This window comes from Dysidea avara, chromosome 6 (assembly GCF_963678975.1).
Source record: "Dysidea avara chromosome 6, odDysAvar1.4, whole genome shotgun sequence".
NCBI classification, from domain to species: domain Eukaryota; kingdom Metazoa; phylum Porifera; class Demospongiae; order Dictyoceratida; family Dysideidae; genus Dysidea; species Dysidea avara.
This window is the reverse complement of record NC_089277.1, coordinates 36,911,589-36,929,069: the sequence shown is the minus strand read 5'-3', so window position 1 is coordinate 36,929,069 and position 17,481 is coordinate 36,911,589. Positions and strand designations below refer to the sequence as shown.

General features: G+C 37.1%; 2 protein-coding genes across 2 annotated transcripts in view; both read left to right on the top strand.

The window, feature by feature from the left end:
• LOC136259448 (ankyrin-1-like) overlaps positions 1–17,481 on the top strand; it is a 455,130-nt gene that overhangs the window by 11,634 nt on the left and 426,015 nt on the right. The gene's annotated exons all lie outside the window — the stretch shown is intronic.
• Positions 1–17,481, top strand: part of LOC136258375 (26S proteasome non-ATPase regulatory subunit 10-like) — a 113,864-nt gene that overhangs the window by 57,876 nt on the left and 38,507 nt on the right. The window contains exons 4-5 of the mRNA XM_066051685.1: positions 10,673–10,768; positions 13,319–13,420. Of these exons, the coding sequence (XP_065907757.1) occupies positions 10,760–10,768; positions 13,319–13,420 (111 nt within the window). The 5' untranslated portion in view covers positions 10,673–10,759. The remainder of the gene's footprint in view (positions 1–10,672; positions 10,769–13,318; positions 13,421–17,481) is intronic.

Sequence of the window (17,481 nt, the reverse complement as noted above, 5' to 3'; positions counted from 1 at the left end):
CCAGATGATGGCATTCAGTATTTCCTGGATGGTGGAACACTTCTACAATGCATCCCATGCATGGTTTTGTGGTTCTACATAAATTATGGAGAAATCTGCCACCAGTACACAGAATATGTAGCAAGAAAGTACAAGGATGCCATAGTTGTATTTGATAGCTATGAAAATATGAACACAAAAGATATGACACATCAGAGGCAGTCAAAAGGAAAGGCTGTGACAGTTGCTGCTAACATGACCACCACAATGAAGAAGGACCAGAATTTGTCCAACTGAACAAATCAGCAGCAATTTATTTTTATGCTGAGTACAAGAGTTACTACAAAACTTATCATGCACCAGGAGATGTTGATCTTTAGGTTGTTCAGAAGGCTCTTCAGTCTGCTACCACCTAGTCTGGCGTAGCTGACCCTCGCGCTACACACGCGGGTTGGCTATGCTAGACTAGCTACCACCAGTACCACTGTGCTAGTTGGTAAAGACACTGACCTCATTGTTCTGCTCTGCTACCACACAAGTCTCGACTACCATGACATCTTCTTTCATCTTGAGCCAAAGAAAAACAAAAAAGTTTTGCATCTGGAACATCAGAGCTGCAAAAGAAAAGCTTGGTCAAGACATCTGTAACAACATCCTCTTCATCCATGCTATTCTTGGGAACATCACGTCTCTATCGGATTGGAAAAGGGACATTCCTTAGTAAGTTCAAAGCAAGCAGTATGTTCCGTGAGCAAGCAAAGGTGTTCTATTCTGATTCAGCCTCCACACATATGCATGATGTGATAGATGCGGGAGAAAAAGCTCTAGTACTAGTCTCATTGGAATGATAACTGACACACTAGATTCCCTCCGACATAATTGGCTCTGTGAAAAGGTGGCTTCAAAAACATCCCACGTAAAATCACAATTCTTACCACCAACTTCAGCAGCAGCAAAGTACCACATCCTTCATGTTTACCTTCAAGCTCAAGAATGGAAAGGATCAGCTGTAAAACTTCATCCCAGAGACTGGGGATGGCAAGAATGTGAAGAGGGCACATCAAACATCGCTACCTCCTGGTCCTGAACATCTGCTACGGGTGATCAGATGCAACTACCAGACTGACTGCAGTAATCTAAGATGCTCATGCAAGGAGCACAATAATGAGTGTATTCCTGCTTGTGGTAACTGCAAGGGAACTGGCTGCACAAACATATCTCATGACAATGGTATTGACACACTTGAGTAGTCATACAAGGTTATTTGCTACAGTCTTGTTGATAACACTGTATATTATTAATTATAACTCGTTAACACATCTTCCCAAGGTGATAATTTTAATATCAAAAGATTTGTCTGTGAGAGCTTTTTAGTGGTATAATAAGTTTTGATATAAGTAGTATCCTAACTGAGATGACTATAAACACTGTTAAAACATCAAACTGCTATGGAGCAAAAAAGTGGATTTTTATTTCAGTGATTTTCACACTGTTCCCCACTTAGGACGTTTTTTTCTGTCATTGAGGACATAATAAGGAAATACAATCTGTTGAGTTTGCTTTTGTTGCAATTAGTGTGAGGTTGACTCACTGTACTATTTGTCCTACGTGTTCTATTATAGTAAGTGCCTAGTTTTATTTTTATTCATGTGACTACCGGAACAATAGCAACAGTCTTTATAAAAATTGGGAATATTTTTGAGAATAATGAGTACATTTTGAAAATAATAAGAGCATAATGATAACTTTTTTGGAGAAATTTGGAATAGAATAATGATGAAAATTTGGAGAATAATTCCCTGAGGCCTAACATACTGCAAGCAAAATTTTGGGCAAATTAACTTAACACACAGGTGCATACTTCCTGGTTAATTGTTTTTATTATTTAGACAAGTACGTAGTTAACATCACAAGGAATTGGAGATACAAAAATATTGACAAAAAAAGGTCCTCAAATGAAAACAAATAGAAAAACACAAAATTCCTTTAGCTGGACTCGAACCTGGTACCTCCAGTGCTTTAGCCCAGCATCTTAACCATTGTGCTACGTGGCTCCCAGCTACCTAACTGCTATAGTTTCTACATTATATCTCTGAGTGGAGTAACTTCTATATAATATATATTGAAGGTGAAGAAGAAGCCAAAGCTGAACCTGACCCTACCCCTAACACTAAAGCTACTTTTCACGTCCCCTAAAGTTCAATGGTCGGGGCAATCTACTAGACGCATCCACTAAAGTTGAATGCTCTGGACAACCTACAGTACTAGATGCGTTCCCTAAAGTTGAATACTCAGGGCATAGCATACAACTAGTGTGCTTGATGGTGAGAAATCTAGTGGACTGCTGGAACAATAGCCCTGACAAAATATTTCTGGCTGCCGGAAAAATAACAATTTTGTTTTATAAAAACATGTTCAACTTTTGCAATTTACCATGTTTAGCAGGATTTTGGTACAGTTATATTATGTTGTTCTATTAGACAAGAAATTTAGCTTTTAGCTGCTAAGATACTTAGTCACTGTTGCAATACAGTAAAGATTATTCCACCGACTGTTCTATTAGAGTAGGTGACTGCTCTATTAGAGTATCTCGATCTCAACTTACGTGAAATTGCATATTATGCCAATTATGCTCTTAAAATCACTTCAAAATGCCAGAATAATTCCCTATTCTTTTACCCAATCATTATGCTCAAAATTATGCAGGCATAATTCCTGGACCCCTAAGTATAGGTACAACAAAATAATAGTACTACTTTAAACACTCTATGTTGACCACTACAGTGCCTGCATGATAGGACCGAACCACATAATTTGCACACGTCTTGATCATACTGTACAATAGTTACTGTATAGTAGGGACCACAAAGGAGGAAGCGTGGCCTAGTCTCATGTGGACTGCTTTGTTTTCTCTTTGTAATTAGGTAGGGAGAAAAAAGGGTCTGGAACAGTTCGAATCCCACACTCGTCTTGGCACTCCCCAGATAATTGGGGAGTGTTAACCAAAGAAACGTGATGCATTTTCAAATAGTAGCCACTTGCGTCAATCAATTGCAAGCGCGTAATTACAGCATCTAAAGCTGCCTTTGAAGCGATAATAGATTGAATCGATTGTTAGTTGTTTAGGTAAGTTAGGTCTTTGTTTATTGTTGTGCTGTGGCATTCTTGTTACATGGAGTTTAAAGCGCATGGGTTGCATATTATGAGGTAGCCTCATGACATGTCAAGACGATTGTGGGATTTGAATTGTTCCAGACCCTTTTTTCTCCATACCCAATGACAAAGAGAAAAAAGCGGTCTGGTCATGCGAGACTAGGTGTGGCCAACGAAATAACATCACCCAAAAAACAGCCCCAATTTCCCCTGACAACGATGAGGCAGTATTGGTTAGGTAAAACTAATCCCAAACAAGCTTTCAGATCGACCTGAAATACTTTCAACAAGTTGCTACGGAATTTAAAAACAATTATTTAACGGAATTTTCTAGTAACTGACTGATGCCTTCAGACAAGTGTAACTTGATAGCCGCTAAGGTCATAGACTTGATTTTTTCACTGTTCGATGTCACTTCAGCCCGAGAGGTGCCTTTTGGCATACTGCAGTACGTAGAATGCATTCTTCATGGACTTACCAGTGTCCTCTTTTGTGTCCCATTTATCTTTGCTGACAGCAAAAAGTGTCAATTTGGTGGTAGCATGTGCTGGCTTCCCTTAGTAACGGAAATCGTTTGTATTTTCATAGCAGCTATTTTTGTTAGCAGAGTTGCTTTTTGAACGGTTCTTGATTTGTACTGCTGTGTAACGAGCTGAACATAGCCAATAGCGAAGCGTAGTGGATACTTCACTTTTCATCCGGATGATAATCAAAATATAACTGGGGTACATAGCACCATTTCTTTCAGTATGGGGATTGCAGAGGTGCTTTTTGAACTGTTCTTGATTCAAAATATTGTGTAACGGGTTGAACATAGCTGACAACGAAGCGTAATGGTTACTTCACTTTTCAGATGATAATTAACATATATAGCTTGGGTGTGCAGCGCCCTTTCAGATATGGTATGCATGGGTTCACCAGTTATAATAATTATTTACAAAAAAGTCAACAAACAAGTAGGTTTGCTCCTATTATGCTGGCATAATTTTGAGAATAATAGGTCACCAATTTCGTGAGAATAATTCCAGAATAATAGGATGGTTAAAGAAATAATTTTAGAATTATCGGATGTCCACGGGATTAATTAAGGGGCATGTCTATTCTTGATTAGCTAGAAGAAAGGGTCAAGCTACTAAGAGTGATATATAGCTAACAATATTATACGAGTGCTGGCTGAAAAGGAGATGAAAGCCTATACAAGATCGATATACTCTAATAGAACGTTCATATACTATAATAGAGCAGTCAGATCGTGACTAGCTACAGAAACTAAATGAGAATAAGTTTGGAATAATAGGCTTGACACAAGAATATTAATAGGTAAAAATTTTGGGAAATTCTAGAAGGAATAATAGGTAAAATTTTGAGCATAATAGGTCCAAGCCTACAAACAAGTACATCTGGAATTTTCAACTAGAGTAGGGACCATAGCACATTGATAAGTACTGAAACAAGTTGGAGTAGTCCATGATAATAATTCACTTTAAAACAATAAGAAGTGTTATCCCTACTGTGCATTTCCTTTACAGTATCTTGAGCACAGTAGGGATATAACACTTCTTATTGTTTTACTGTGATTTATATCATGGACTACTCCAACTTGTTTCAGTACTTTTTATTGATGTGCTATGGTCCCTACTCTAGTTGAAAATTCCAAATTTTTTTGATGTACTTGTAATTATTGGTTTAGCTTACATGCAATTCTGCTGTTCAGTTAACCGGCAAGTTCATTGTTCACATCATAACTAGTAGGCTTGCATGATGGCAGAATAAGGTTCATACAAAACATACCACCATGCATGTTACTTTAGGACATAATTATCTTTAACTAATCCATTGATTTATGTTATTGTGGTTAATGTGAAAATGTGAAATGGTCCTGCACATAGGGCAGGTACCAATGCTAGTAGGTTATAAATCAGTGTTTTTGTATATAGCATAAACTACATAATAGTTAGATACCAAGGAGCTAAATGATTTAGCAAACCTGATGGCCCTAGTCTGTAGCATCCCGAGTGCAGCAAGGGCACTACTAAGGGCCTGAGGGGTTACTAACTTGCTTAGTTCTGTTGGTTGTGGTGTCTATGGTTTAAATTATAGCCAGGGTATGAGTGTGGGGTGAAAGAGCAACGCAGAACAGCAGAGCGGTTTCTTCCTGAAGTCCTTACAGCACTCACAAAAATAATTATTTGATTGGTAACCAGAGTAATGGCTAGAGCTACAGTAGATACGCCGCTTAGTCTACTATTTGTCCAGTATATTTGTAGAATATGGAGAAGAAGAGTATTACAGTATTATCAAGTACTGCAGTGTGTCTTTTTATTTATCTGTACAAAATTGCTTGAGGGCGCGTTACTAAATGAACATTTGTATGTAGGTGACAAAATGAGCATGTCAGGTGACTAAGTGATTTAGTAACCCTCTAAATGAGCTGTACCATAGTCTAAATGCATGCATCTTGCAGTAAACAGATGTGGGTGGTAGACAGAGAATTTATTTGGAATGGCCTATCCATGTGTAGAATTAAGATTGTAAGCATAATGCATGTTCTGCATGATGTTTGTAAAGTTGTGACCTGGACCAAGTGTACATAGCTGATTACTGGCTCCCTATAACCAATTGATTAACTGATTAGTAGCTTAATGCTTATTTTTACAATTTTCTAGTATGTAATTCTGCACAATAACAGTTTTCATCAATGTAATCATTCATACATGCTGTTTGACTTATAAAATATGGGCTTTGTGATGCATAATTCTTAACAAGCAAACAAACAGTACACAGCCTCCTCATGCACAATTTAGTATACCCATTATGACTATAAGCTATTTGTGGTTTGCATGCATAGCCTGATTATTAATCACTCTTAGTGATAACTGATTGATACTGCGTACACCTGCTGATAAACTAGTGGAAGTTTATTTACTAACACTAGTATATCTGCAGGTGTAGGTGACCTCCCTTGTTTCCCTATTTTTCTTTCTATGATCCCTAATCGAACTTGATATTCCCAATACAGTACTTGCAATACATACGTCAAATATATTTTCTAGATGACTTTTATTGGAAAGGTTGTTTTACTGCATACTTTCAGCTAGTAAAGTAACTACTTAAGTGCAGGTTGCATTTTCACCTTTATATTGTTGTTTTGTAGACACCAGGTACAATATCACTCACATATGGTCCTGGGTGTGGCACTTGATTGATTTGGCCATTAGCGCTGTAAACATATTCACAACATTAGTTAGTAAAGTAACTACTTTAGTGCACTTATAAACATCATTATGATCTTGTGTTTGGCTTTTTGTGTTTAATTGCGTACCCACAATCAAAGGTGTTGCATGCTCGTGTCAATACATCTATGTTTGGCCTCAGGAACATCTTGTCATTGTTCGTACATATGTTATCCACAATCGAAATTTACATGGTCCCATATAAATGCACTTGCAAAGCATTCCTGTAGCTTCCCATGCTTTCAGGTGAGTCACCCAACTGGAATAATTATATTACTTGTGACGTGGGTGGCATCTATGATTTGCCTGAAATATATACAATACACACTCACACTTGGGCTAGCGACTGTATTACTGACTACAGCTAAGCATTAAGTCTCATACAAGCCATTGATACAGTTACACTATAACTAGCAGTATGATTCACATAATAAAAGTGTGCACAAACACAATGCAATTTATACACAAGGGTGTGTTTAGGTAGTGGTGATATTGGTGGCTCCTTTGGTGGAGGCATTTGCCTCATACAAACTGGACATTGGTTTAAACACTCTTGAATTTGGTTGGTTACTCTGGCCACCATACTGAAGTAGAAATATGAAGGCAACTCCTTAATGTCTTTGATGGATCTTACTCAAGGTCTCATGTTGAAGTGACTTGGGAGCAACAATAGTGATCATGCAAAAGTAGTCCATCACAGATATTATGTACAGACCGGTATTGAAGTAATTCACCTCTGATGTCTTTCTGGCCAACCCTGTTGGCAATAACTGTGCACATGTTTAGTGACCTGATTGGGCTTGGCTGTACTGTATTAAATGATTTTTTTGACTGCATTTGAGCAATGTTTGCTAGCACCTGATCCATCTTCTATGTTGTCATTTATAATGAGTAAAGGTATGTGTGAAAAGCATCAGCAGTGTAGAGTAACACATGATGGACAGTGAAGTTAAATCTCAGTCTGAAATGTACTCTTAGTAGGGTGTCCAGATTTTAAAGGAACAAATGGCTTGTGATCTGTTTCAATCTCTATGTGCTTACCAAGTATGTAGTCAGAAAAGTGTTCACATGCCAAAGTAGCAGCTAGGGCTTCCTTCTTTATTTGTGTATATCTGGACTCAGTGCCAGTTAAAGACCTTGAAGCATAGTTCACTGGTTTCCAATGACCTTCACTTTTCTATAACAAGACAGCTCCAGTACAGTGCCATATGCAGAAACATTGGCCGAAATCTTGGTCTCAGCTGAAGGGTCATGGTCATACCAAATAAGGATTCTGTTGGAAGCCATTTCTTGCTTGATCTGTTGAAAAACATTTTCATGGTCTACATCCCAAAGCCATACTGATTTCTTGCTCTCTGGGAAGTTTGGTCATTTCAGCAATACGGGGTGAGTATTTTTCTAATTGGCTGGTCATTCCAAGGAAGCGTCTGAGTTCTGAAACTGATGATGGGGTTTTCATCTTAGTGATAGCTGTGATCTTTTGAGGATCTGCTGAAACTCCTTCTGCATCAATAACATGGCCAAGGAATTGTATTGTGTCCTTTCTAACTAGCATTTAGCTATTGTAACCATGCTTACCACAAGGGGAGAGTCTACTTTAGTTCTGGAAACTACATATTTCCTGTTGGCTATAGTAGCTCTCTAATTTTTGTGAGTGATGACTTTGTGTGCATCCATCGAAAGACTTTTTAGCATTGCACAGAAAATATTTAGATTTGATAGCTAACAATAGAAGATCTGATATTTATTAGTTGCAATCAGTAGTGTTCAGTACACATACACTGTACATACATACAGCTAGCATGTTGCCTTACAGTTTAATAACAGTTGTTACAGTAATGACAAAAATAATGATGTTATGTGTATAGATCAGAATAATGTATTTCTATATTGATTGCATTTGAAAAAAATTTTTATGTAGTATTTATATTTAAACATGTACTGAATTTGATCCAAGTCTGCACAGTACAACTGTCATCCACTGTAATGCTGGCAATATAATCCACTAAGTGATCTCATTGTACATGTTTTAGTATACTTATATTTTGTTGTGCTAGTAGGGAGCTACTTGTATCAGCTGTCGATTGGCTTTTAAAACATCTGTCCTCCATGAGCATAGGAACACTTCACAAGTGTGTATTTTAACTGTTCTTTAAAGCCTTGGCTTTGCCTTAGCATAAAGTTATGCAGTATCTGATGTAAATGAGCAGCTTGCACATTTCCTGCAAAACCAGTGGCCAGTCAGTCTTCTTGACTAAGCCCAAACTTTCACACTATATAATTGCTGGCTTTGTAATTCATTACCATCTGTGGTTCCACCATTCTTCAATATAGAGGATTTCAAGTCCTGTAACTATTGCGTGACTGGAGGAGCCTCAAGTCACTCAGGGGCGTAGCCAGCCAATATTTGATGGTTGGGCATAACATCAACTTAACTACACACACAAGAAATATGCACGCTCACTTTCATGCGAGACATTATCAAAGAAAAATATGGAAAGTGTATGCACACAAGGCCTACAGCTACCTATGCTATAGTGTGTACAAATGCTGCTTGCATGCATGCAAACATTTACGTACTAGCTATATGCTATTTTATTAAACTTGTAGGCCAGGAATCCACCGACGATCGTCGTAGCCGAACATCACATGACATCAAACTGCTGAACCTACAAGAACCATCAATTTAAATAGTTCATCACATATTTACTACAATTAACTGGCAGTATAGCAAACAGACCAACCACCACAGCAATATGTAATGCTTTTTCAAGTAAACGCCACGTGGCCCCAAATAAAGGCTAGGGTGCTAATTTATGAACTACGAGTCTTATCACAAATATCAGCATGCCAAGAAAGCTTCCTCCCAGACTTATAGCAGCCAATGCATATTTTGCATGAATCTGGTGTAAACCACAACTCGGTTTATCAGTACAAATTGTGCACGTGACACTTTATAATGACTTGACCTTCCAGCTCCATTTGCATATGCCATTATTGTTTTCTAGAAGAGTACGTTTTCCCGTTTTTCTTTCATCAGCAGTCAGTTAGGCTATACGGTACTTTCCTTATCAAAAAGTTACGCTGGACAAGTCCAATGAAACAGTAAATCTTTTGCCGCCAGCACCATCCACACTGAATTCTACTGGCGATTATCACTCACTGTGACTTAGAGATACTGTACCACGACTATAGTGTACCATGCTTCGATTCCATTTTAAATTTCGAATTTAAACCACGTCAAGGAACGTGGCACGTGCGTCTACATGAAGTGTAATTACAAGAAGTTCCCAAGGGATTTTCCCTCGTAATGGATCACGTGATATACCATCTATCTCGATCCCTTCTTCGAAGTCATGGTTCAACAAATGAGGTACACGTTTACACTTTACAATATAAAGTAGGGTGATTTTGTTTGCTGCTGTGAATCCTCGTGTGAACTGATCTTGAGCTACTTGTGATTTTTAAAAATATTTTATTCCCGCCTACCATCCCTAACACAAAAGGCATGTGTGCTGGACACAACTGAAACAACAATAATGGGGACAATTAAAGTCCCTAGGGCCACTTACAAGGCCCAGTTCCGGGGAAGCATCAGACGATCTGTAAGAAATGGAACGGCTTCCCCGGATACACATACTGCAGATCTTAAAAGAGAAAAGGACAACAAACGGTGAAGCCACGCAAGAGTGCTGCTGTAGGTCATGGTGTTATGTTTGGAAAGTAATTCAGCTAAACGGCGATAAAAAGTGACTGCTTCCTTGTGATGGTAGGGCAAGAAACTGTGATGGTTATGCAAATACCCACCCATGCCCACCCTTGGCTACGCCCCTGAAGTCACTGTATCCCACAATTAAATTCACAGAGTTGTAACTCACATGATAATAAAAGCAGATTAGAATCGACTATTCCTACTGTTTAATTTGTTTTTTTAGGATCAGGTTGCCTTTCTGAGCAGGTTCATGAGTCATAATATTATAGAAGGAATTTTTAGTTGGATTAGGGATCAAAGGAAAAGAAATAGTGAAACAAGGGAATAGCTAAAAAGTATAGTGAAACAAGATGGGTTGTCTATACCTGCAGATATACTAATGGACATTTAATCCCTAACTCGGTTATAGGAATTAAATGTCCATTAGTATTATCTGCAGATATAGACAACCTCACAACTTTTTTACTTTTGATCCCTAATCCAACTTAAATTTCCTAATTTTTCTTTCTAGTTGTAATAATTGTGAATGCCACCTACAAGTTATCTGCATAGCTATACGTTCTGGTTATGATGTTATTTCATGTATTCAATGTAGCATAACATTTCGGATTTTTGGAATGCTGTTTCTTGTGGTCGGCTGGAGGATGTGAAGGAATATCTCAGCGATGGAGTGGATGTTAATATGACAGATGTTAGTTGAAATACACAATCATATTAATTTTGTGTAATTGTATCACTTTACCCATTATCAAGCCTGCAAGACCATTCAAATGCTTAAGATATGCATACTACTGTATAACAATATACACACATACAACAGTACAAAAGCATAATCATGGTGATTTATTAGCACTGACTATTAACCATTTAAGGACTGCTGCCGTAATATTACGACCAAAGTAGGTATTGCTCGAAAGACCAGCGCCGTAATATTACGTCCAAGATTATTGGCAGTAAACAAAGAGCTATAACTCTGCAACAAATGAAGCTATTAGATCGAAACAGGGGCCACTGTATTCGCCATTCATAGGCGATTCTTTTGATATATAAGGCCAACTTATCTCGCAAAACTAAGCCTGTGTAAAATTCCTAACAAAGTACAAACATTTAATATTTACACAACAATAAAACTAACCTTGTAGAAATCGCTCCATAACTTTGGCTGTGTTCATCGTATTAACTTCAAATAAAGCTCAGAGTGCTCACTATTTAGAGGCGAATAATTTGATATACAAGATCACGTGATACAGTTTTAAAAAACTAAAATGGTGGACTGTTTTTATTGATTGTGTCACGAAGAAATTGATCACGTGTAGGTGTTTGAAACTCACCTTAGTGCTTTTAAGACATTGGTTGTACACTTTGGTAAGTTAGATAATGTTGTTTATTATTGTCAGGCGAGTCTTTTAGTATAATTTGTTATACAATTGAGCACTTGTAGGGGCTTTGTCAATGCTATAAACTTATTATATTTTTGAAAACACTAAATGCGCAGTAATCAGAAAACGTGTGGGCTTTCAGGGTAGACTATGCATACAATTTTTGGTCCTTAAAGGGTTAATAAAATATACTTCCATTATTTATGAAGTATATAGCATTTTGAAATCTAAGCTATTTCAGCTTATCTTTTAGTCATTGACAAAATGCTGCAACTGCTATTTGTAGTAGTCATAAACAAGATTAACCATCAGGTTTACAAATAAATTTTCTTAATCAAGTTGTCACCATACTTGTGTATGTAAGTAGTTGTTTTGTCCAGTTTCTACCTACCAGGCTTTCATTAGCCTTGTTCAAGGTTCTTAGGGGGCTATATAGACATTAATGAATAAATTAAATAAATTAAATCAGCAATACACATTGTCAGCCATACACATGACTATCAATCATGATGTTTCTTATTGTTCCTGCATGTATTGTTCTGCTACATTGGATTGGGTGATTTGTTACACTGGTTGTTTATGTATTACTACAGCAGTCATTTTACACATGTAGAAACCATACAGGAGGTTGTACGTGTAACTCCACTACAACAATCGGGTAGTGGAAATTAGGCTGAAGTAAATACTAATACTTGATGAATACTCGCTTAAGATTTGGCACTTGAATATTAAAATTGGTACTACAGTACTTGTTAAGATCACATCACATGATGTATTTGTCATCAGGGAGTGACACAAAGAAGGCTGTAGAATTTGGTTGGAATAGTTATTTTGTCAGGGACACTAACATCAGTACTTTAATACAGTGTGTGTATCAGTACTGTTACTTGAAAAACTGTAAACTGTAAAAGGTTGGTACAAAACACGTTAAATGGGTATGACTACATGCAACTAGTATTCGTGAGTACTCAATCATTAACTGTAGAGAGAACTTGCAATACTAAAAACTATACCCTAGTGAGAATTGGTAACTATTCACCAAATTAAGGTTATTTGCAACCATTCTAATCCTGTAATCAGAAGAAAGGAAGTCTGCATGAGCAACGTGAAGCTTTATACTTATGTAGATGCATTGCATCTACGTATGCATATCAGTAATTTCACCTAAATGTTTTCAGACACATAATCCTTCCTTTTATGCTGGACATTTAGTAAGATAATTAGTTGCAGTCTTTAATGGTGTTTTAATGGATAGATAGTATGTAGTAATGTACTGTAGTTGTACCACATGTTTTACATTTGAAGACCTTTAGATACTTATTAAAGTCCTTCAACTGTATAGATTTATCACAGTAAGAATTGTGTGGACTTGCACTTACAGTGGCGGATTTAGGGGGGTTTCAAAGGTTTCCACGGAAACCCCCTTTGAAAAATGATTGCGTAACAATTAAATGTTTTAATTATCGCGGCGTGCGTCTCGATCGAGATACTCTAATAGAGCAGTCACAGTAGCTACTAAAGTAGTGTGTAGGAAGTTATTTAATATATTTTATGTACTATTACTAGGCTGTGACCTTTCTATTTTTTATTTTTTTTTTTTTTTGGTCTCACCTTACCAAACCAGACGATGTAGTGCAAACTTTTGCGTATCTCATGTCAATATATATTTCCACCTTCTAAACTGGAAACCCCCTTTATAAATTCCTAGATCCGCCACTGACTTACCTTATAGTGAGTGATGGATAGACAGGTAGACATTTGTACAAAGTACCGTATAAAAGTGTAGACCTTCCGTACATAAAAGAATGCATGCTTCATTGTACATGTGTATGTGTCATTATTGTGTCATTATCTTTGTATAGGTGGTGTCAGGTGACACTCCATTACACAAAGCAGTAAAGAATGGTCACACACTAGTAGCAGAGCTATTATTATCAACAGGAGCTAATGTGAATATATTGAATGTGAGTTCCTAAATGGACATGGAAATATACCTGAGTATGATTGACTTTATAGAATATAATCCAAACAGCCAAACTGTAAAAAAGAGTGCGGCCCTCAAAAAGGCTATGGTGAAAAAAGATGTAAAATCCAAAGAGGCGGCCAAGAAATGGTTGTGGTGGTAGGTTAATTGTAAAAATTTTAATAACGACAATTCAGGTGAATTTGGTGCCGCTTGGTCTTGGCACAAAATTCACCTGAATTGTCGTAATTAAAATTTTTACCATTCACCTACCATCACAGCCATTTCTTAGCCGCCACCTTGGATTTCACATCTTTTTTCACCATAGCCATTTTGAGGGCCACACTCTTTTTACAGTTGGCTGTTTTGGATTAGATTTCACTTCTTTTTTATTTGTATACCCCAAAGCCAACCTATGGCCAGCTTTGGAGCTTTTTTTTAACATATCTTTATTTTGTTTACCACAGGAAGAAGAAAGGATGAAACAGATGTTAGATCCTTTAAATATTTCTGATTTTATCAGTAATGTACAAATTATATTATAATACATATATTGATCCTTCTAGCTGATCTCTCTACAGGATGACTTGCTTCCAGTTGAACCATCTACAGGGTAATTTGTTTGTAGCTGAACTCTCCACAAGGTAACTTCTTCTAGCTGATCTCTCCACAGGGAGATCTGCTTGTAGCTAAACTCTCTACACATGATTTGTTTGCATCTGAACTCTCTACATGATGGTGGTTTCTTTGTAGCTAAACTATCTACAAGGTAACTTCTTCTAGCTGATCTCTCTACAGGGTGATTTGTTGGTAGCTGAAGTCTCTACAGAGTGATTTTGTTTGCAGCTGAACTCTCTACATGGTGGTTTCTTTGTAGCTGAATTCTTTACAAGGTGACTTCTTGTAGTCGAATTCTCTACAAGGTGTTCTTTTCCTAGCTGGACTCTCTACAAGGTAACTTTTTCAAGCTGATCTCTCTACAGGGTGAATTGTTTGTAGCTGATCTTTCTATAGGGTGATTTGTTTGTAGCTGATCTCTGTATGGGTTACGTGTTTCTAGCTGATTTCTTCAATTCTCTTCAGGTGACTGCTCTATTAGAATGACTGCTCTATTAGAGTATCTCGACTTCGCACTTGCTACACCAAGTTGGATTTCATATTATAACTCTGACTTTGAGTCTGATTCTTCTACACCATTGAGTAGCCTTTCTAAGATGATTACTCCATCTGTACAGCGATTTTCAAAGCATTACTCCAAGCGGTTTCTCTAGTAGGCGTGGCAAATAGTCGTTTTTTATTAGCTAATCTCGAGTGCATAATTGTTACACACTGTTGGTTTTTTGTTGTTGTATCTTTCTGGTTTTTAGCTCGATTTATTTCAAACCACAAAAGACTTGAGGTTGAATAGTTATCCTATTCACCCACCGATTTTTAGCCTTTTCCCGTAAGTGGCTTACTCTGCCGGCGTGACAACATATTGGTGTTATTTTTTTGTGAATAATCGCTAATAACTCTTTGCCTGTTGATCGTATTCCAGCCAAACGTGGTACTAAGATGTGCCTTTATACCCCCTTCTGTGTACTGAATTTCAAGGCAATCGGATGTGGAGTTTGCATTTTATGGCAGATTTTGTAAGGTTACAAAAAGACAAAGAAACAGAAGAAGATACGAAAAAACTAAGGAAATGTTTGAAATAAATTTTCTTGATCAAGTAGCCACCATACTTGTGCATGTAAGTAGTTGTTTTGTCCAGTTTCTACCTACCAGGCTTTCATTAGCCTTGTTCAAGGTTCTTAAGGGACTATATAAAAATTAATGAATAATTGAAATCAATTAAATCAGCAATGCACATTGTCAGCCATACACATGACTATCAATCATGATGTTTCTTATTGTTCCTGCATGTATTGTTCTGCTACATTGGATTGGGTGATTTGTTACACTGGTTGTTTATGTATTACTACAGCAGTCATTATACACATGTAGAAACCATACAGGAGGTTGTACGTGTAACTCCACTACAACAATCAGGTAGTGGAAATTAGGCTGAAGTAAATACTAATACTTTATGAATACTCGCTTAAGATTTGACACTTGAATATTAAAATTGGTACTAGAGTACTTGTTAAGATCACATCACATGATGTATTTGTCATCAGGGATTGACACAAAGATGGCTGTAGAATTTGGTTGGAATAATTATTTTGTCAGGGACACTAACATCAGTACTTTAATACAGTGTGTGTATCAGTACTGTTACTTGAAAAACTGTAAACTGTAAAAGGTTGGTACAAAACACGTCAAATGGGTATGACTACATGCAACTAGTATTCGTGAGTACTCAATCATTAACTCTAGAGAGTACTCGAATACTAAAACTATGCCCTAGTGAGAATTGGTAACTATTCACCAAATTAAGGTTATTTGCAACCATTCTAATCCTGCAATCAGAAGAAAGGAAGTCTTCATGAGCAACGTGAAGCTTTATACTTATATAGATGCATTGCATCATATACATATCAGTAATTTCACCTAAATGTTTTCAGACACATAATCCTTCCTTTTCTGCTGGAAATTCACAGTGAAAAATGTTATGTTATCCACTGGTGTATAGCACATGTATAACACTGTTATGCTTATGTGATATATAAACAGGTGACGCATCCATTATACAGCCCCTGTAAAACATCTGTATGGATACTATATACACGGGCATGTATAACATGTGTGAAGCAGTGTTATACTGGTGTTTATAACGTATGTATTACAAGCATATAACATGTGTATAGCAGTGTTATCACCACTTCCCTAGTGTATAACATATGCATTCTAGTGTTATACATACTCTGTATAGCCATCTGTATAACTACCCCCTACTGTTATTCATTCTTCCATTTAAAGCACATACAATTATATTTTAGATTTTACAAATGCATTGAAAAATAAACCTGTCAAAGAGTTGCAGATTCCAGAAGACATGATCCACTGACACCAACCAGTTCCTGCCATGTAGTCGACGGCTGTATTTTCCTGATTATTATTTCACTTGGCAATATCTGTCAAAATATCTGTCATAAATGCACACAGGATGTCAAGATACACTTACCAGGAGTCTATGAAAAAACTTCATTAAATTTCAATTTAATGGATCTGTCAAAAAGTATTAGTCATAAATGCACACAGGAACATTTACCGGCAGTGTTCATTGATACAACTTATGAAACTGCTGCAGCAATCATCAATCTGCAATTGTCACATACCTGGCAAAACATAGTCTGACATATTGAATTTATTTGGTTACAGGTTTTTGCAATTGAATTCGTCGCCTTTGCGATTGAATTCGTCCCGTTTGCAATTGAATTCGTCGGTATTGCAATTGAATTTGTCCCGTTTGCAATTGAATTCGTCGGTTTTGCAATTGAATTCGTCGGTTTTGCAGTTGAATTAGTTGGTTTTGCAATAGAATTCGTCGCGTTTGCATTACAATTCGTCATAAACTAAACGGCTCCAAGAAACCAACCCGTTCATTAAGAGATGAACTATTTATGCCTTGGAGAGTTACACTTGAGACACTAGAAGGTAATTGAAGCTGGTAGAACGTGAAGTTGATAGCTGTCTGACAAGTTAATTAACTTGCTCGCGAGTGACCACACCCATCGCGAATGGCGTAGTAGAGTTTGGAATGTTGCTGGATAGGCTGTAGAGGAAGAATTATTGCCTTATAAAGAGTTGTTTACTACTGTTGTACTTGAACAAGTTCTTGTAGCAGCTGCTACATCATGTTTTCGTGTTTGCTCATGTTTTCGTGTTACGGACGAATTTAACTGCAAAAGCAACAAATTTAATTGCAAAAGCGACGAATTCAATTGCAAACGGGACGAATTCAATTGCAAAACCGACAAATTCAATTGCAAACGGGACGAATTCAATTGCAATTCAAACGGGACGAATTCAATTGCAAGTTCTTGTAGCAGCTGCTACATCATGTTTTCGTGTTTGCTCATGTTTTCGTGTTACGGACGAATTTAACTGCAAAAGCGACAAATTTAATTGCAAAAGCGA